At 35.6% G+C, this 21,721-nt stretch overlaps 1 protein-coding gene across 1 annotated transcript in view; it reads left to right on the top strand.

Annotated features, from left to right (window-relative positions):
• Window positions 1-1,123: 1,123 nt before the first annotated feature.
• LOC132734602 (baculoviral IAP repeat-containing protein 2-like) overlaps window positions 1,124-21,721 on the top strand; it is a gene marked incomplete at its 5' end in the record, with an annotated part of 38,775 nt that continues 18,177 nt past the window's right edge. The window contains 3 exon segments of the mRNA XM_060721394.1: window positions 1,124-1,293; window positions 12,055-12,201; window positions 21,405-21,574. Of these exon segments, the coding sequence (XP_060577377.1) occupies window positions 1,124-1,293; window positions 12,055-12,201; window positions 21,405-21,574 (487 nt within the window).

Here is a 21,721-nt window from a genome sequence, read left to right as displayed (position 1 = left end):
AAAAGTGGTATGCGGGGGGTATTCACACCATGATAGTGGCAGTTCTAGTTTTAATGGTTTCAAGGTCAGGTTCGAATATTGGTTACCTTGGATCAAAAAGCCTAAAATATGGAACAACATTGTAAACACTCTATGGGTTACTGTTCTAGTCATAATATCCTGGAAATGGGGATTGAACCTTCATAATCAAGTATGCGATAAAAGGGCTATAATGACCCTCTTGTTTTTAGCTCACCAGAACGGAAGGTTCAGGGTAAGTTATTAGTTTTAGGGGGATGCTCATGTGTCAACAATCATCGGATATTGATCTTCTTCTCTGAGTAGTGCTGGGTAGATTTACCTCAAATTTTGTCTGTGGCATCCTTGTGACATTCACACTTAAATTTGCTCATGTCATTTTAATAAGCCCCTTTTTAGGGGTCAACAGAACTAAAAATAGAAAAAAACCTTTAAACATCTTCTTCTACAGAACCAATTGATGAATGATCAGTTAACTTTGTAGCATTCTTTGGTAGTCTTTTATCAAGTTTGCTCATATTAATTTGATTGGCCCCATTTTAGGGGCTGCTAAAGCTTAAAATAGAAATACATTTAAACATCTCCTTCTACAGAACTAACTGATGGATGATCACCAAATTTTGTCTGTAGAATTCTTAGGTAGTCTTTTATCAAGATTGCTTGTATAAATTTGATTGCCCCCTTTTAGGGGCTGCCTAAGCTAAAAATAGAAAATCCTTGAAAAAAAAGTGTACCTAATTCTTATGCCAATACATAGTTACAAAGTCTACTTAATTCTTAGGCAAATGTATACAAAGTCTACATAATTCTTAGGCAAATATTTAGTAACAATGTCTACTTAATTCAAAGCTTTTACACTTTATAGTGATTTTGTTACCATATATTTTTTAGACACGTACAGTCAAACATGTGGTATTTATTTCTCATAACCACATTTTAAAAAGGTACAGGGATTATGCCATTTATTCTATGGTTGACCATTTTATATTTACATTTGAACAATTACTTGTATGCTATTTCTTTTGAAAACCTGTGATTTCCATTACACAAGGGTTTTTTTTTTTATTTAAATCAAAGTATTTGTTTTCATAAATTTGTAGGGAAGACACAGACAGGATCCAGCAAACGCTGTGTGCCGTCACCCTGGAAACCAGACATTGAGGTCACGATCTGCTTCATTCCTGAATAGGCCACCACACACGATGCAGACCCCTGCACAGTCAATAGAAGCTATGATTTATCAAAGGTTAGAAGCAGCTGGATTTCATGACAAAGGTGAAATATCTAAACTAAACTTTCTTGTTAATCTGTCAGCAAAATACTCTTACAAGAATGAATAGATAATATAAAACAAGCAGCATAATGTTTTGTTATTTAAGAAATTTTGCTGAAGGAATCTGTATGGTTTTTCCTTGGCTTAAACTATAACTTCATTCTGGCCTGAGCTGGCGCAGTGTAAGCTTTTAGGAACATTCTGTGTATGTGGTCCTTCTTCTGTTCACATTTAGTTCATTAACACTCGAGTGGTCCAAATATCCTGGAAATAGATTGGAATCAGATCATAGGCTTTGTCCCCCCCCCCCCAATAACTTAAGATTCCTTTGACCCACAGTCTTCATATTTGGCATGAAGGTTAGTCATGATTAGTAGATGACCCTTATTGATTTTAAGGTCACCAAGTCAAAGTTCAAGGTCACAGGGACATTGACTGAACAAATCTTATCCGCCTAATAACTTGAGAATCCTTTGATCCACAGTCTTCATATTTGGCATGGAAATTATTTTGAGGTCACCAGGTCCAAGGTCAAGGTCACAGAGGTCTTGACTGAGATAATATTGTCCGTCCAATAACTTAAGAATCCTTTGACCCACAGTCTTCATATTTTAGCATGGAGGTTATTCATGTTAGTAGATGATCCCTATTATTTTGCAGGTCACCAGGTCAAAGGTCAGGTCACAGGGCAGGGTTTTTTTTTTACTAACAAATTGACACCCTATAGTCGGCGTCTTCCCCTTGGTAAATAGCCAAGTTTTTTCCCCAAAAAAATTTCTATTTTCCCTTTGAACTGTTAAGGGATTAAATACTTAAAAAGGTAAAGAGTATTAATATTTCCATTTCAGCAAATGAAACCCATCAATGGTTGCCCAAAATATCCAAAAACATATTGCAGAAAACTGCAATATGTGTTTGAACATGGGGGCCGCCATTTTTTTTTTTTCTTGGCTATTTTCCGTACTGAACGGTACATTTTCCGGAAATCAAAATGCTTATCAAAATATCATCTTTTTTGTGGTTATTTTTTTAGTAAAGTGAGAAATTATAAAATCATTCACCACCATACATGTATGTTGTACATACACACTGACAGATGATGTACTGCAAAGAATAATATGTTGCATGATGATTTAGTATTTAAGGAAAAACAGATGTTGTTGTGACTCTCTACTATGTTGTTTAGTATACAGTATTATTACAGGATTTTCTGTTTGCATTTTAATTTTCCCCAAATTGACTTTTTATATGCCCGAAAGAATTTCGGACATTTTATGTTATACCCCCTGGCGTCCGTCCGTCTGTCCGTCCGTCCGTCTGTCCGAGCCAACATTTGATTATTATGAGCTTCATTCCGTAGTTAAATAAAGAACATAAACTCATAAAATTCAAATTAAGAGCTATTTTTTTGTTTTTTGTGCCCCCACATTAGTGGCGGGCATTTAGATTTACCCTTGTCCGTCCGTCCGTCCTTCCGTCCGTCCGTCCGTTCTTTTTTGTGTCGCACGTAACTCAAAAAGTATTTGACCGAGAGTCATGAAACTTTACAGGAATGTTGATCAGCATGTGTAGTTGTGCACCTGGGTATTTTTGTCTGGATATTTTTAGCTCACCTGTCACAAAGTGACAGGGTGAGCTTTTGTGATCGCTTTTCGTCCGGCGTCCGTCCGTCCGTCGTCCGTCCGTTGTCTGTCATCCGTCCGTAAACTTTTGCTTTAAATGAGATCTCCTCATTAACCACTGAGCCAATTTCATCCAAACTTCACAGGAATGTTCCTTTGGTGGTCACCTTTAAAAATTGTTCAAAGAATTTAATTCCATGCAGAAACTCTTGGTTTGCCATGGCAACCGAAAGAAAAATCTTTAAATATCTTCTTTTAAAACAACCCTAAGAGCTAGAGCTTAGATATTTGGCATGAAAAACATCTTCTAGTGGGTGTCTACCAAGTTTGTTCAAATAAAAGCCTGGGGTCAAAATCAGCCCCCGCCCGGGGGGTCATTTATGTTCACTATATGTACATATAGTAAAAACTTAAAATACCTTCTTGTAAAGAACCCAAAGAGCTAAAGCTAAGATATTTGGCATGAAACATCTTCTAGTGAGTGTCTACCAAGTTTGTTCAAATAAAAGCCCTGGGGTCAAAATTTGCCCCGCCCCGGGGGTCATTGATTTTCCCTATATGCATATAGTAAAACCTTAAAAAATCTTCTTTTAAAGAACCATAAGAGCTAGTGCTTAGATATTTGGCATGAAACATCTTCTAGTGAATGTCTACCAAGTTTGTTCAAATAAAAGCCCTGGGGTCAAAATTGGCCCCGCCCTGGGGGGTCATTGATTTTCCCTATATGCATATAGTAAAAGCTTTTAAAAAATCTTCTTTTTAAAGAACCCAAAAGAGCTATAGCCAAGATATTAAGCATGAAACATCTTCTAGTGAGTGTCTACCACATTTGTTCAAATTAAAGCCCTCGGGTCAAAATTGGCCCCGCCCCGGGGGGTCATTGATTTTCCCTATATGCATATAGTAAAAACTTAAAAAATCTTCTTTTAAAGAACCCAAAGAGCTAAAGCTAAGATATTTGGCATGAAACATCTTCTAGTGAGTGTCTACCAAGTTTGTTCAAATAAAAGCCCTGGGGTCAAAATTTGCCCCGCCCCGGGGGGTCATTGATTTTCCCTATATGCATATAGTAAAACCTTAAAAAATCTTCTTTTAAAGAACCATAAGAGCTAGTGCTTAGATATTTGGCATGAAACATCTTCTAGTGAATGTCTACCAAGTTTGTTCAAATAAAAGCCCTGGGGTCAAAATTGGCCCCGCCCTGGGGGGTCATTGATTTTCCCTATATGCATATAGTAAAAGCTTAAAAAATCTTCTTTTAAAGAACCCAAAGAGCTATAGCCAAGATATTAAGCATGAAACATCTTCTAGTGAGTGTCTACCACATTTGTTCAAATTAAAGCCCTCGGGTCAAAATTGGCCCCGCCCCGGGGGGTCATTGATTTTCCCTATATGCATATAGTAAAAACTTAAAAAATCTTCTTTTAAAGAACCATAAGAGCTAGAGCTTAGATATTTGGCATGAAACATCTTCTAGTGAATGTCTACCAAGTTTGTTCAAATAAAAGCTCTGGGGTCAAAATTGGCCCCGCCCTGGGGGGTCATTGATTTTCCCTATATGCATATATTAAAAACTTAAAAAATCTTATTTTAAAGAACCATAAGAGCTAGAGCTTAGATATTTGGCATGAAACATCTTCTAGTGAATGTCTACCGAGTTTGTTCAAATAAAAGCCCTGGGGTCAAAATTGGCCCCGCCCTGGGGGGTCATTGATTTTCCCTATATGCATATAGTAAAACCTTAAAAATCTTCTTTTAAAGAACCCTAAGAGCTAGAGCTTAGATATTTGGCATGAAACATCTTCTAGTGAATATCTACAAAGTTTGTTCAAATAAAAGCCCTGGGGTCAAAATTGGCCCCGGCCCAGGGGGTCATTGATTTTCCCTATATGCATATAGTAAAAGCTTAAAAAATCTTATTTTAAAGAACCCAAAGAGCTGGAGCCAAGATATTAAGCATGAAACATCTTCTAGTCAGTGTCTACCACATTTGTTCAAATTAAAGCCCTCGGGTCAAAATTGGCCCCGCCCCGGGGGGTCATTGATTTTCCCTATATGCATATAGTAAAAACTTAAAAAATCTTCTTTTAAAGAACCATAAGAGCTAGAGCTTAGATATTTGGCATTAATATAAAAGCCCTGGGGTCAAAATTGACCCGCCCCAGGGTGTCATAGATTTTCCCTATATGCATATAATAAAAACTTAAAAAATTTTTATTAAAGAACCCAAAGAGCTAGAGCTAAGATATTTAGCATGAAACGTCTTCTAATGAGTGTCTACCAAGTTTGTTCAAATAAAAGCCCTGGGGTCAAAATTGGCCCCGCCCCAGGGGGTCATTGATTTTCCCTATATGTATATAGTATAAACTTAAAAAATCTTCTTTTAAAGAACTCAAAGAGCTAGAGCTAAGATATTTAGCATGAAACATGTTCTAATGGGTGTCTACCAAGTATGTTCAAATAAAAGCCCTGGGGTCAAAACTAGCCCCGCCCGGGGGGTCATTGATTTTCCTTATATGTGTATAGCAAAAACTTAAAAATCTTCTTTGAAAAAACCCAAATAGCTAGAGTTTAGATATTAAGCATGAAACATCTTTAAGTAAATATCTACAAAGTTTGTTCAAATAAAAGCCTTGGGGTCAAAACTAGCCCTGCCCCAGGGGTGTCATTGTTTTTAACTATATGTGTATAGTAAAAACTTTAAAAATCTTCTTTTAAAAAACCCAATGAGCTAGAACTTAGATGTTTAGCATGAAACATCTTCTTATGGGTGTCTACCAAGTCTGTTCAAATAAACAAATAAAAGCCCTTGGGTAAAAATTGGCCCGGGGGTGGAGGGGGGGGGCCTATATACAGGTGAGCGACCTCAGGGCCATCATGGCCCTCTTGTTAGTATTTTAAGAGTTATTGCCCTTGACTTAGTAAAATTTTGCAATTTTCAACTTGTGTTGCATGTAACTCAAAAAGTATTTGACCTAGAGTCATGAAACTTTACAGGAATGTTGATCAGCATGTGTAGTTGTGCACCTGGGTATTTTCGTGTGGATATTTTTAGTATTTTAAGAGTTATTGCCCTTGACTTAGTAAAATTTTGCAATTTTCAACTTGTGTCGCATGTAACTCAAAAAGTATTTGACCTAGAGTCATGAAACTTTACAGGAATGTTGATCAGCATGTGTAGTTGTGCACCTGGGTATTTTCATCTGGATATTTTTAGTATTTTCAAAGTTATTGCCCTTGACTTAGTAAAATTTTGCAATTTTCAACTTGTGTCGCATGTTATTCAAAAAGTATTTGACCTAGAGTCATGAAACTTTACAGGAATGTTGATCAGCATGTGTAGTTGTGCACCTGGGTATTTTCGTCTGGATATTTTTAGTATTTTCAGAGTAATTGCCCTTGACTTAGTAAAATTTTGCAATTTTCAACTTGTGTGGCATGTTACTCAAAAAGTATTTGACCTAGAGTCATGAAACTTTACAGGAATGTTAATCAGCATGTGTAGTTGTGCACCTGGGTATTCGTGTGAATATTGTTAGTATTATCAGAGTTATTGCCCTTGACTTAGTAAAATTTTGCAATTTTCAACATGTGTCACACGTAACTAAAAAAGTATTTGACCTAGAGTCATGTTACTTTACAGGAATATTGATCAGCATGTGCAGTTGTGCACCAGGTATTTTTGTCTGGATTTATTTAGTATATTTAGAGTTATTGCCCTTCACTTTTTTGCAATTTTCAACTTGTGTCGCAAGTTCCTCAAAAAGGATTTGACATAGTCATTAAACCTTATGGGCAGGTTGCTCATTATATTTAGATTTGCACCTGGGGTTTCGCTTGTGGATTTATCCAGTATTTGTAGAGTTATTTCCCTTGACTTAGTGGAAAGATTGACAGAACAGTGGCGCGGTGGGGGCACCCGTGTCCTATGGACACATTTCTAGTATGAGCTTATTTTGCTTATAGACGTTGGTCCAGGTGGTGTTTATGAGCTCATTTGCCTCATAAACATCATATTTTGGTATGTCCGTCCGTTCGTTAGCAATTTGGTTTCCGGAGCATAACTTAAGTTCCATTTGGCCCACAATATTCAAACTTCATAGGATGATTGTCCATATTGGGTAGAAAACCCCTATTGATTTTGGGGTCATAAGGTCAAGGTCACTATGACCTTAAAACTGAAAACAGTTTCCGGAGCATAACTTAAGTTCCATTTGGCCCACAATATTCAAACTTCATAGGATGATTGTCCATATTGGGAAGAAGACCCCTATTGATTTTGGGGTCAAAGGTCAAGATCACTATGACCTTAAAACTGAAAACAGTTTCCGGAGCATAACTTAAGTTCCATTTGGCCCACAGTGTTCAAATTTCATAGGATGATTGTCCATATTGGGTAGAAGACCCCTATTGATTTTGGGGTCATAAGGTCAAAGGTCAAGGTCACTATGACCTTAAAACTGAAAAACAGTTTCCGGAGCATAACTTAAGTTCTATTTGGCCCACAGTGTTCAAACTTCATAGGATGATTGTCCATATTGGGTAGAAGACCCCTATTGATTTTGGGGTCACAAGGTCAAAGGTCAAGGTCACTATTACTTAGAAATTGAAAACAGTTTCTTGAGCATAACTTAAGTTCCATTTAGCCCACAATATTCAAACTTCATAGGATGATTGTCCATATTGGGTAGAAGACCCCTATTGATTTTGGGGTCACAAGGTCAAGGTCACTATTACCTTAAAACTGAAAACAGTTTTCGGAACATAACTTAAGTATCATTTGGCCTACTGTGTTTAAACTTCATAGTATGATTGTCCATATTGGGTAGAAGACCCCTAATGATTTTGGGGTCACAAGGTCAAAGGTCAAGGTCACATTTACCTTAGAATTGAAAACAGTTTCTGGGGCATAACTTAAAGTTCCATTTGGACCACAATATTGAAACTTCAAAGGAGGATTATATTTTAAAGAGGTAATACTTTATTTTACTCCCATGTCTTACAAATGCTTCATCTTTAAAAAAAAAAAAAAAATCACTTTCGGGCATATAATGCTCCGCCTAGCGGTGCTCTTGTTTGTATATATTTTCCCCTCCCTACCAGTGTCTAGAATCTTCTCCTTTTCCTAAAAAAAAACTCTGCTGAGTGAGGGGCCTGAACTTCAAAAAGCTTGTCTGCTCAATTGCTTAAGAATGCTTTGGTCAACAGTCTTCATATTTGGTATTGAGTTGGTTATGACTAAAGGATGACCTCTATTGATTTTGAGGTCAGTAGGTCAAAGCTCAAGGTCACAGGGGCCTGAACTTCAAAAAGCTTGTCCGCTCAATTGCTTAAGAATGCTTTGGTCAACAGTCTTCATATTTGATATTGAGGTTGGTTATGACTAGTAGATGACCTCTATTGATTTTGAGGTCACTAGGTCAGAAGGCCCTTGACTAAAGAAAGCTTAACCGCCTCTGTGGTCGAGGGGTTAGAGTTGATTACTTCTAATCCACTTCTCTGGCGTGGGTTCAATCCACAGGAGATGCTTTGGTAGTTTAGCGCGGAGGAAGGTAGTCTAGTACTGGTGTAACTCTCCAGGAAGGATGGTTTGGAAACTACCGCCTATATGACTAAAATACTGTGGGGAAAAGGCGTCAAATAAAACAAAGAAAAAACAAAGGAAAGCTTATCCACCAAATAACTTAAGAATCTTTTGATCCACAATCTTCATATTTGGCATGGCGGTTGATCAAAACCATTGAGTGACGCCTACAGATTTTGAAGGCTACTGGTCAAGGTCCAAGGGGCCTTTAGTTCTAAAAGCTTTTCCGCTCAATTGCATAAGAATACTTTGGTCAACAGTCTTCATATTTAGTATTGAGGTTGGTTATGACTATTGCATATCCCCTATTGATTTTTAAGTGACTGTGTCAAAGGTAAAGGTCACTTGGGCTTTTATTACAATAAGCTTGTCTGCTAAAATGCTTAAGAATGCCTGTCCACAGTGTATTGATTTTTACATTTTCACATTTGAAGCATATAATTATGTTCTTATACCGTATAAAGTACTTATTTCTGTGGTCTTAATATTCTGCAATTTTTTCTAAAATAAGGGGTTTTAAATTTCTACTTAACTTATTTCTGCTGTGTCATCATTCTCGCATTAATGATTTTCATTTTTGCATTTTAATAAAGATATTTATACAAAATTAACCGATACAAACAGACAACTTTCAAGATTTGTTGATGTAACATTTACATACAACTGATAATGTGTTTCGTTTTAAGGTATTACCACCCTAAGGGGCACTACAAGGAACTGAAAAATTTATATCATAGGTCAGATATAAAGTACACCTGTATGCAAAATTTAAACAAACTTTACCGTATTGAAATCGAGTTGTGGCCACTTTTATATACTGAAGCTAGGGTGTATGAGGGCCCTTTTTCAGAAATGAGTAACCTTAATAAATAATCTGCAATCATTCAAATGAGAAATGTTTTCCCATTAATTTTTGGTAAGAGACAAAAAGTACTATTCAGCTAACAATCAACATAAACAAAATTATGGTTTCTACTCAAAATTTATAAAATATGTATAAAAATGTTACCCTACCCCACCCATTTTTAACACGTGTCTGACCATTTTCCTACTTAGGGACCTAATTTAAAAAATTCTTAAAATTTACCCGAATGAGTGCCTGTTTTCAAAGTTTCCCTAAATTTTTAAAAAAGTATATTGGTTGATCTTGTAAAATATTAAATACTTTTACCGTCTAGTTTTGATTTTATTACACTTTGAAAATATCAGGTACCATATTTATTACTAGATTTAGCATTATTTAGCCAATAAATGCCCATATAAATTAAGTAATAAAAAGTAAACACTTTTTTCTACCCAAAAGGGATTGAGAGATACATAAATATTGTTAAAAGAAAAAAAAGTTGACCCATCTGAGGTTTGAACCCATGGCCCTCAGTTTATATGTAGTTAACAGTAGTTCTAGCCTATTTGAATACTCTTCAAAGCGGAGGTAAGGCTTCAGGATGGTAACACCTTAATCAACATGTATTGGTATATACACAATCATTAATAAATAAAAATCATCTATGTACAATGACAAAAATTATAATACTGTATGTGTATAAATCTGAAGTGTGAAAATTAAACAATGGCAAAATTGCACGTAGACACAAGATAGTGTACAAATACAAAAGGATATGTTTATTGCACCCGTCAAACTATTATAGTTATATACTATACATATTACCAAACATTAAGATTAAGGTGAGCGAAATTCATACAAACATGATAATTATTTAAACAAAAAGAACAGCAAAGTAACAATTTTTTATTCATGACAGATACATAAAGATATTTTTAATTCCAATCTACTAAATCAAATAACGATACATGTAAAATGTAATTATACAATACCGGTAGTTGACATATTCCGACAAATACATAGGGAAAGGCTTAATTTTTAGCTCGACTTTTCTATGAAAAGGGGAGCTATCCTACTCGCCCCGGCGTCGGCGTCGGCGTCACACCTTGGTTAAGTTTTTCGTACCACCCCACTTTATTTCAGAAGTATTACAAGTATGGCTTTGAAACTTACCATACTTGTTCACCATCATAACCTCCATCTACAGACAAGAGTACATAACTCTGTCAAGGTTTTTGACAGAATTATGGCCCTTTTTTGACTTAGAAAGTGTATTGAGCTTGGTTAAGTTTTTTGTACCACCTCACTTTATTTCAAAACCATTGGAGGTATTGCTTTGAAACTGACCATACTTGTTTACCATCACGACCTTCATCAACAGACAAGAGGACATAACTCTGTCAAGGTTTTTGACAGAATTATGCCCCTTTTTGACTTAGAAAATACATTGAATATGGGTAAAATCCACTTATTGCCTTAACCCTTTGAGATATTGCTTTGAAACTTTTAATGCTATTTCACATCATTACCCCCATCTGTACGCAAGAGAAGGTAACTCTGTCAAGGATTTGTTTTTTAAAAATTAAGGCCTTTTATCGACTTAGAATCTTGGTTAAGTTTTTAGTACCAGTCCACTTTTTGACTGAACTGTTTGAGATATTAATTTGAAAGTTGGAATACTTGTTTACAATCATGATTCCCAAACATGTCCAGGAGAAGGTAATTCTGTCAAAGATTTTATTTGAATTATGGCCCTTAACTGTCAATGTTTTGTATTATAGGCAAGCACTAAAAAACTTAAAAAATCTAAAAAAATTCATTCCTATCCACTTGTTCACTTTACCATAAATTATGTCATATAAACATTGCTGTAATATTCAAGGGTATCAAACAACTAGTAGTTCACTTTAAAAATACAGAGATTCTTGTATTGCCTTTTACTGCAAAAACTTTTTTTATTGGCAAGCAATAAAAAAGTCGAGCGCGCTGTCTTACGGACAGCTCTTGTTAAATCTGCAGTGTCGTTATGAACCGCAGAAATAAAGTTCCACAGAAAAAAGTACTTATACGGTATATTCATTATAAAACACCTCCAGACAAAACTGCATGAATGGGTGGGGGTATTTAAGTCATTCTGTAGCAGTTTCAGTTTTGAGGTCAGTCAGATTTAGCTGGGAGGTTGTCCTTGAGCTCTAAATGACTACTGTTGATTCTGACAAAGTGGTATGCGTGGGTATTCACACCATGACAGTGGCAATTCTAGTTAGATCCAAATATCCTGGAAATTAGTCAGAAAGGTTGTTTTGATGATTCCTAGACCAAGTTTGAATATGGGTCACCATTGTTCAAAAAAAAGCCCTTTTATGGAATAACCTTGTTATCACTCTAGAGGCAACTGTTTTGAATCAAATATCCTTGAAGTTGGTCAGGAAGGTTGTTAAGATGATTATAAAGTCAAGTTTGAATATGGGTCATCTGAGGTCAAAAACTACATGTAGGTCACACAGCCCAAATATGAAAAAATTATTGTTTGCACACCAGGGGCTACTACTGTTGCAATCAAATTTTCCTGGAATTGGTCTGAAAAGTTCTTTTGATGATGTCAAGGTCCAATATGGGTCACAATGTCTCAAAAAGCCCAAGTACATGTATAGACAAACATTGTAAAGACTCTAGGGGATACTGAAAATTATTTTATGCTATTTCTTTGTAGAGAGACACAGACAGGATTCAGCAAATGCTGTGTACCGTCACCTTGGATACCAGACATTAAAGTCACGGCTGGCTTCTTTCAAGAATTGGCCACCACACATAAAACAGACCCCTTTACAGTTAGCAGAAGCTGGATTTTATCACACAGGTGAAATATTTAAATTAAACTAAACTAGACCTTCATGTAAATCTGTCGACAAAATACTCTTACAGGAATGAATAAACATAATAAAACAAGCAGCTTTACAAAGTAATGTGTGGTTTGAAAAAAAAAGTAGAGGTATTGTTATAGTCGCGGCGGCGTTGCCATTGCCGTTGCTGTCCGAAAACTTGTACCTGGATCATAACTTCTTTATTTCTTGGTGTATTGTCTTCATACTTGGCCACAACAACACTTGGGACAAGACCTTTCAGTAGACCACACTTACCTTGACCTCCATCCATAAATGACCTTGACCTTCAAGGTTAAAAGTCCAAAGTTTGCTTGTTCATGCTGTTATTGGCTGTAACTTTGTTATTTTTGAATGGATTGTCTTCAAAGTTGCACATAATAATCTTCAAGGATATCCCTTAAAAATAACCAGACAGACCTTGACCTTCACTCATAAATGACCTTGACTTCAAGGTCAAATTATTGAAATTTTCATTTTTATTATGCCACCGCAGCATCTGCGATGCGGTGGCATATAGCGATTCACCTGTGTGTGTGTGCGTGTGTGTGTGTGTTTGTTTGTTTGTTTGTTTGTGTGTGTGTGTGTTATATAGATTATATAGTGAACTTAAAAAATCTTCTTGTGAAAAACCACTAGTCCAATTTCAACCAAACTTGGCAGGATTGATCCTTTGGTGAAGCGCTTCCAAAATTGTTCAAAGAATTTCATTCCATGCAGAAATCTGGTTGCCATTGCAACCAAAAGGAATTATAAGAATAAGTTAAAAAAATCTTCTTGTAAAGACCCAAAAGGCCTAGAGCTTAGGTATTTTGCATAAGGCATTGTCTGGTAGACCTCTACCAAGATTGTTCAAATTATAGTCCTGGGGTCAAAATCGGCCCCGCCCCGGGGGTCATTGATTTTCACTATATATAGATATAGTAAAAACTTAAAATACCTTCTTGTAAAGACCCAAAAGGCCTAGAGCTTAGATATTTTGCATAAGGCATTGTCTGGTAGACCCTGACCAAGATTGTTCAAATTATAGCCCTGGGGTCAAAATCGGCCCCGCCCCGGGGGTCTTTGATTTTCACTATATGTACATATAGTAAAAACTTAAAATACCTTCTTGTAAAGACTCAAAAGCCTAGAGCTTAGATATTTTGCATAAGGCATTGTCTGGTAGACCTCTACCCAGATTGTTCAAATTATAGACCTGGGATCAAAATCGGCCCTGGGGTCAAAATCGGCCCCGCCCCGGGGGTCTTTGATTTTCACTATATGTACATATAGTAAAAACTTAAAATACCTTCTTGTAAAGACTCAAAAGCCTAGAGCTTAGATATTTTGCATAAGGCATTGTCTGGTAGACCTCTACCCAGATTGTTCAAATTATAGCCCTGGGGTCAAAATCGGCCCCGGGTCAAAATCGGCCCCGCCCCGGGGGTCTTTGATTTTCACTATATGTACATATAATAAAAACTTAAAATACCTTCTTGTAAAGACTCAAAAGCCTAGAGCTTAGATATTTTGCATAAGGCATTGTCTGGTAGACCTCTACCCAGTTTGTTCAAATTATAGGCCTGGGATCAAAATCGGCCCCGCCCCGGAGGTCATTGGTTTTCCTAAAATGTATATAGTAAAAACTTATAGTAAAAACTTTAAAACAATTTCTTCTAGCAATTGACAAATGCTAGAGGTTAGATATTTTGCATGAAACATTGTGTAGTGAACCTTTAGCAAGATTGTTCAAATTATAGCCCTGGGGTCAAAATTGCCCCCGCACCGGGGGTCATGGCTTTTCAATATATACATATAGTAAAAAATCCAAAAATCTTATTGTCTGAAGGTACAAGGCTTAGAGCTTTAATATCTGTTAAATGATATCATCTATAGGTACTCTACCAAAGTTGTTCAAATTTTGCCTCTAGTGTCAAAATTAGCCCCGCCACAGGGGCTATAGGTTTTCCTTATATGTATATAGTAAAAACATAAAAAAATATCATCTTCTCTAAATTTACAAAGACTAGAGTTAAGATATTTTGCATGAAACATTATGTAGTGAACCTCTAGCAGGATTGTAAAAATTATAGCCCTGGGGTCAAAATTGGCCCCATCCCCAGGGGTCATTGATTTTCACTATGTACATATAGTAAAAAATTAAAAAATCTTCTTGTCTTAAGGTACAAGGCTTAGAGCTTTGATATTTGGTATATAGTATTATCTATTGGTCCTTTACTAAAGTTGTTTTAATTATGCCCCAAGTGTTAAAATTGCACTGCCCCAGAGGCGATAGTTTTCCTTATATGTATAAAGTAAAAACTTGAAAAATCCTCTTCTCAGAATTGAAAAATCCTCTTCTCTGAATTGACAAAGGCTAGAGGTTAAATATATGGCATGAGACTTTGCGAAGTGAACCTTTACCAAGATTGTTCAAATTATAGCCCTGGGGTCAAAATTGGTTCCGCCCCGGGGGTCATTAATTTTCATTATGTACATATTTTTGTCTGAAGGTACAAGGCATAGAGCTTTGATGTTTGCTATATTATATATATCATCTATAGGTCCTCTACCAAAGTTGTTCAAATTTTTCCCCTGGTGTTAAAATTGGCTGTGCCCGGGGGCAGTGATTCTCATTATGTACACATAGTAAAAACAGAAAATAAAACAAATGTTTTCTGAATGGGAGAAAGCTACAGCTTAGATATTTGACTTGAAATGTTGTTTGATGGACCTGTATCAAGATTGTTTTGAATTAAACCCTTGGGTCCAAAATTTTGCCTTGCCCAAGGGGACAGTGACCTACTTTCTTGTCCTTTGATGTACAGCAATGAAATTTTGACCATGTGCACAGTTTTAGTTGTAAAATTGAATTTTGATATCAGGTGACCTAGATTTTGATGATGTGACCTACTTTCTTGTCCTTTGATGTACAGCTATGAAATTTGAACCATGTGCACAGATTAAGATGTAAAGTGAACTTTGATATCAGCTGACCTAGATTTTGACAAAGTGTCTTACTGTGTTGTCCTTTGATGTAGTCATGAAATTTAGGCTGTTTGAAATATGACCTTCACCACTAAATTCACTAGACTTGAGTGCATTGATATATTCCTACTCTGATCTTTTATTGAGTTAACAACAGATTTAACCACTAATCTGATAAGAATTAGATAGGTCAGGGATCTATGCATTATGACAATCTACAAAATTGTATAGAAACAAACAAAATCTGTTCCTACACTACTATTTAGTGTTGTATTAATGCGGTGGCATAGCATTTTTCTCAAATGCAATCTTGTTTTTTTGGCTATTATTGGCTGTAACTTTGTTATTTATGAATGGATTGTCTTCAAACTTGAACATAATAATCTTCAGGGATATCCCTTAAAAAAACCAGACAGACCTTGACCTTCACTCATAAATGACCTTGACTTTGAAGGTCAAATTATTGAAATATTAATTTTGTTGGCCATTATTGGCTGTAACTTTGTTATTTTTGAATGGATTGTCTTGAAACTCGAACATAATAATCTTCAAGGAGAATTTTTAAAAATAACCAGACAGACCTTCACCTTCACTCATTAATGACATTGTCTTTGAAGGTCAAATTATTGAATTTTCATTGTTTTGGCTGTAACTGACTGTAACTTTGCTATCATTGAAGGGATCAACTTAATATTATAACAGAACATTCTTAAGGACCAGACCTTGTTGTTTATCAAACCCAAATTTGCTTGGGCTCTTTAATGACCTTGACCTTGAAGGTTAAAATACTGAATTTTCTCAGATTTGTGCATTAAATGACCATAATTATATATTTATTGGTGTGTGTATGTATATATATATATATATATATATATATATATATATCATCATCATCAACAACAACAACAACAAGTGTGTTTCTATTTATAGAATTGCATGTTTCTATTTATAGAATTGCGTGTTTCTATTTATAGAATTGCATGTTTATATTTATAGAAATTGCGTGTTTCTATTTATAGAATTGCGTGTTTCTATTTATAGAATTGCGTGTTTCTATTTATAGAATTGTGTATTTCTATTTATAGAATTGCGTGTTTCTATTTATAGAATTAGGTGTTACTATTTTTAGAAATTGCATGTTACTATTTATAGAAATTGCATGTTTCTATTTATAGAAATTGCGTGTTTCTATTTATAGAAATTGCGTGTTTCTATTTATAGAATTAGGTGTTACTATTTTTAGAAATTGCATGTTACTATTTATAGAAATTGCGTGTTTCTATTTATAGAAATTGCGTGTTTTTATTTATAGAAATGTGTGTTTCTATTTATAGAAATTGCGTGTTTTTATTTATAGAAATTGTGTTTCTATTTATAGAAATTGCATGTTTCTATTTATAGAATTGCGTGTTTCTATTCATATGTATATATATAAAATAGATAAACAAAACTAATGTGACAAGACAGACCAACTAAATTTATAAAAAGGAAATGTTAAGATATGTTCAAACCTTTCTATGTTAGCGTTTTGAAAAAGTAAAAAGTCGAGCGTTGCCCCCACCCTGCGGTGGCTCTTGTTTATTTGAATAACAATATAATAGATATAAACATTAATCTGATAATAAGAATTAGATAGGTCAGGGATCTATGCATTATGACAATCTTCAGTTGTTTAGAAACAAAAATAAATCTATTCCGACACTATTATTTAGTGTTGTATTAATGCGGTGGTATAGCATTTTTAGCTAACCTGAGGACAATGCCCTCAAGGTGAGCTTTTCTGATGGCCCGTCGTCCGTCTGTGCGTCAACAATTTCTTTACATAACTTCCACTCCTAAACCACTTGGCTAAATTTTTTGAAACTTTGCAGGGATGTTCCTTGCATGAAGCTCTACCAAAGTTGTTCAAAGAATTAAATTCAATAAAGAACTCTGGTTGCCATGGCAACTAAAAGATTCTTTTTTTTTTTTTCGAAATCTTAAAAAAATCTTCTTGTAAAAAACCACACGAGCTAGAGCTTAGATATTTGGCATGAATCATCTTCTAGTGAATGTCTACCAAGTTTGTTCAAATAAAAGCCCTAGGGTCAAAATTTGTCCCGCCCTGGGGGTCATTGATTTTTCTTCTATGTATATATTGAAAACTTAAAGAAATTTCTTGTAAAAAACTGAAAGAGCTAGAACTTAGATATTTGGCATGAAACATCTTCTAGTGAATGTCTACCAAGTTTGTTCAAATAAAAGCTCAAGAGTCCACATTGGGCCCGTCCTGGGGGTCAATGATTTTCCTTATATGTATATAGTGAAAACTTAAAAAAAAGATTCTTGTAAAAAACTGAAAGAGCTAGAACTTAGATATTTGGCATAAAACATCTTCTAGAGGATGTCTACCAAGTTTGTTCAAATAAAAGCCCTAGGGTCAAAATTGGCCCCGCCCCAGGGGTCATTGATTTTCCTTTCATGTATATAGTGAAAACTTAAAACAAATTCTTGTAAAAAACTGAAAGAGCTAGAACTGAGATATTTGTCATGAAACATCTTCTAGTGAATGTCTACCAAGATTGTTCAAATAAAAGCCCTTGGGTCAAAATTGGCCCAGTCCCAGGGGTCATTGATTTTCCTTACATGTATATAGTGAAAACTTAAAAAAAACTTCTTGTTAAAAACTGAAAGAGCTAGAACTTAGATATTTGGCATGAAATATCTTCTAGTGGTTGTCTACCAAGTTTGTTCAAATAAAAGCCCTATAGCCAAAATTGGCTCCGCCCCGGGGGTCATTGATTTTCCTTACATGTATATGGTGAAAACTTAACTTTCTTATTTTTGAAGGGATTTTGTAATTACTTGCCACAATTGTTCACAATAATGAGACAATGTGTCATGCCCAACAATCGGTCACCTACCTCCAAGGTCAAGGTCACACTTGGAGGTCAAAGATTAACATAGTCTGTTATAGGGTACATTTTGTGTCCGGTCCATAACTTTTTCATATATCAAAGGATTTTTAGCTCGACTTTTCTATGAAAAGGGGAGCTATCCTACTCGCCCCGGCGTCGGCGTCGGCGTTGGCGTCACACCTTGGTTAAGTTTTTCGTACCACCCCACTTTATTTCAGAAGTATTACAAGTATGGCTTTGAAACTTACCATACTTGTTCACCATCATAACCTCCATCTACAGACAAGAGTACATAACTCTGTCAAGGTTTTTGACAGAATTATGGCCCTTTTTTGACTTAGAAAGTGTATTGAGCTTGGTTAAGTTTTTTGTACCACCTCACTTTATTTCAAAACCATTGGAGGTATTGCTTTGAAACTGACCATACTTGTTTACCATCACGACCTTCATCAACAGACAAGAGGACATAACTCTGTCAAGGTTTTTGACAGAATTATGCCCCTTTTTGACTTAGAAAATACATTGAATATGGGTAAAATCCACTTATTGCCTTAACCCTTTGAGATATTGCTTTGAAACTTTTAATGCTATTTCACATCATTACCCCCATCTGTACGCAAGAGAAGGTAACTCTGTCAAGGATTTGTTTTAAAAATTAAGGCCTTTTATCGACTTAGAATCTTGGTTAAGTTTTTAGTACCAGTCCACTTTTTGACTGAACTGTTTGAGATATTAATTTGAAAGTTGGAATACTTGTTTACAATCATGATTCCCAAACATGTCCAGGAGAAGGTAATTCTGTCAAAGATTTTATTTGAATTATGGCCCTTAACTGTCAATGTTTTGTATTATAGGCAAGCACTAAAAAACTTAAAAAATCTAAAAAAATTCATTCCTATCCACTTGTTCACTTTACCATAAATTATGTCATATAAACATTGCTGTAATATTCAAGGGTATCAAACAACTAGTTCACTTTAAAAATACAGAGATTCTTGTATTGCCTTTTACTGCAAAAACTTTTTTTATTGGCAAGCAATAAAAAAGTCGAGCGCGCTGTCTTACGGACAGCTCTTGTTAAAATACTTGGCACAAATAGTCACTATAATAAGATGATATGTCATGCTTAACACCTGCATCCCTACCTCCAAGGTCAAGGTCGAAATTAGAGGTCAAAAATTAACATAGTCTGTTATTGGGTATATATTGTGTCGATCTAGAACTTTTTCATAGTTCAAGGGATTTTGAAATAACTTGGCACAAATAGTCACAATAATAAGAGGATATGTTAAGTACAACACCTTCACCCAAACCTCCAAGGTCAAGGTCTAACTTAGAGGTCAAAGGTTAACAGAGTCTTTTATATGGTATATTTTGTGTCCTGTCCATAACTTCTTTATAGATCAAGTGATTTTGAAAATACTTGGCACAAAAGTCACAATGATAAGATGATATGTCATGTGTAACACGTGTGTCCCTACCTCCAAGGTAAAGGTCACACTTTGGGCATCAGTGGCCTAGTCATTAAGGTCGTTGACTTCAAACCACTTGCCCCTCACCGCTCTGGGTTTGAATCCCGACAGGGACTTTGGATTCTTTCATGTGAGGAAGCTACCAAGCTAGCTTACAGAACGTCAGTGGTTCTACTCAGGTGCCCGTTCATGCCTGAAATAATGCACGGAAGGGCACCTGAGGCCTCCTCCACCAGTAAAGCTGGAATGTCGCGATATGACATAAAACGTATTCCGTTCTTTATCTCCTCTAGGGTATTACACATTCAACTCAAATTTGACATATAGATACGTCAAAGAAATGTGCAGGTCAATTTTGAATTTTGTCATGGTTCAATGATTTTTGGCAGAGTTATGTCACTTTAACTTTCAAATTCAACTTCATGGAAATTTTCAGTTCCCATTCATTATCTCCCCAACATATTCAACTCAAATTAAAGATATGGATATGTCATAAGAATGCATTGGCCAATTTCGAATTTGGTCATGGTTTGATGATAGCTAACAGTTATCCCTCTTGAACTTTGAAAAAGAATCAGAAATTTTAAGTTTCCGTTCATTATCTCCCCATTGGTTGTACACATTCAATTCAAATTTAACATATAGATACATCTTAGGAATAGGCAGTTCAAATTTGAATTTGATCGTGGTTCAATGATTTTGGACAAACTTACCTTTCTTGAATGTTGGAAAAATTTTGAATTTTCAGTTTCAGCACTCATACTTTTGTGGAAATGTATGTAGTCATTATTTTGGCTACAAATATGCAATATGCACTGAATAATTTTAGTGCATTGAACATTGTATAAAAATATATACATTGTCCGGCCGTAAATTTTTACTTTAAACAACATCTCCTTATAAACCGCTTAGCCAATTTCATCCAAACTTCACAGGAACGTTCCTTTGGTAGTCAGCTTTAAACAATTTGTTCAAAGAATTTAATTTCATGCAGACTCTTGTTGCCATGGCAACCGAAATAAAAAAATTCAAAAAAATTACTTTTAGAAAACCAAAAGAGCTAGACCTTAAATATTTGGCATGAAACATCATCTAGTCAGTGTCTACCAAGTTTTCCAAATAAAAGCCCTTGGGTCAATATTGGCCCCATCCTGGTAGTCATTAATTTCTGTTATTTGTATATAGTAAAAACTTTAATAATCTTGGGAAAAAAAACAAATAGCTAGAGCTTAGACATTAAGTATAAAACATATTCTACAGGATGTCTACCAAGTTTGTTCAAGTAAAAGCCCTGGGTTTAAAATTGGCCCGCCCCAGAGGCTCATTGTTTTTCTCTTTATGTATATAGTAAAAACTTAAAAAATCTTGTTTTAAAAAACACAAAGAGCTAGAACTAAGATATTTAGCATGAAACATCGTCTAATGGGTGTCTACCAAGTTTGTTCAAATGAGGACCCTGCCCTGGTGTTGAAATTGGCCTCACCCTGGGGGTCATTGATTTTCCTTTTATATGTATAGTTAAAACTTAAGAAGATCTTCTTTTAAAAAACCCAAAGAGCTAGAGTGTCTATCAAGTTTGTTCAAATAAAAGCCCTAGGGTCAAAATTGGCCCCGCCCAGGGGGGGAGTCATTGTTTGTCCCTTTATGTGTACAGTAAAACCTTAAACAAATCTTTAAAAAAAACCAACGAGCTAGGGCTATTTATCATGAAACACCTTCTAATGGGTGTCTACCAAGTTTGTTCAAATAAAAGCCCTTGAGTTGAAATTGGCCCCACCCTGGGGGCCTATATACAGGTGAGAGATTTCAGGGCCATCATTGCCCTCTTGTTTTCTGTTAAAGGTCATGGAGACGGTGTGTGTTGTTTCGCCTGTGATGGTGGACTACAACACTGGCAACCGGAGGATGATCCATGGATAGAACACTGTCGATTGTTCCCTGCTTGTCCGTTTGCAAGAATCCAGAAAGGCGATTATTTCATAGAGCTCATTCAGACATCCATTAAAAATCAGGTATTTTTTAAATCTTGAATGTAAAACAGGTTGATAATAACTTTATTAAGTTATCTTTTTAATCCTTAATCTGCTGAAACCGGAAGCCTTTGCTACCAGAATACAGCCAGGCCAGCCTGCAAAACATACATGCCATAACGTCCCGGA

This window comes from Ruditapes philippinarum, unplaced genomic scaffold (genome assembly GCF_026571515.1).
Source record: "Ruditapes philippinarum isolate M1 unplaced genomic scaffold, ASM2657151v2 ctg7728_1_1_1_1, whole genome shotgun sequence".
Lineage (NCBI taxonomy): Eukaryota > Metazoa > Mollusca > Bivalvia > Venerida > Veneridae > Ruditapes > Ruditapes philippinarum.
The sequence above is the reverse complement of the archived record's forward strand: the minus strand, read 5'-3'. Positions and strand labels throughout refer to the sequence as shown.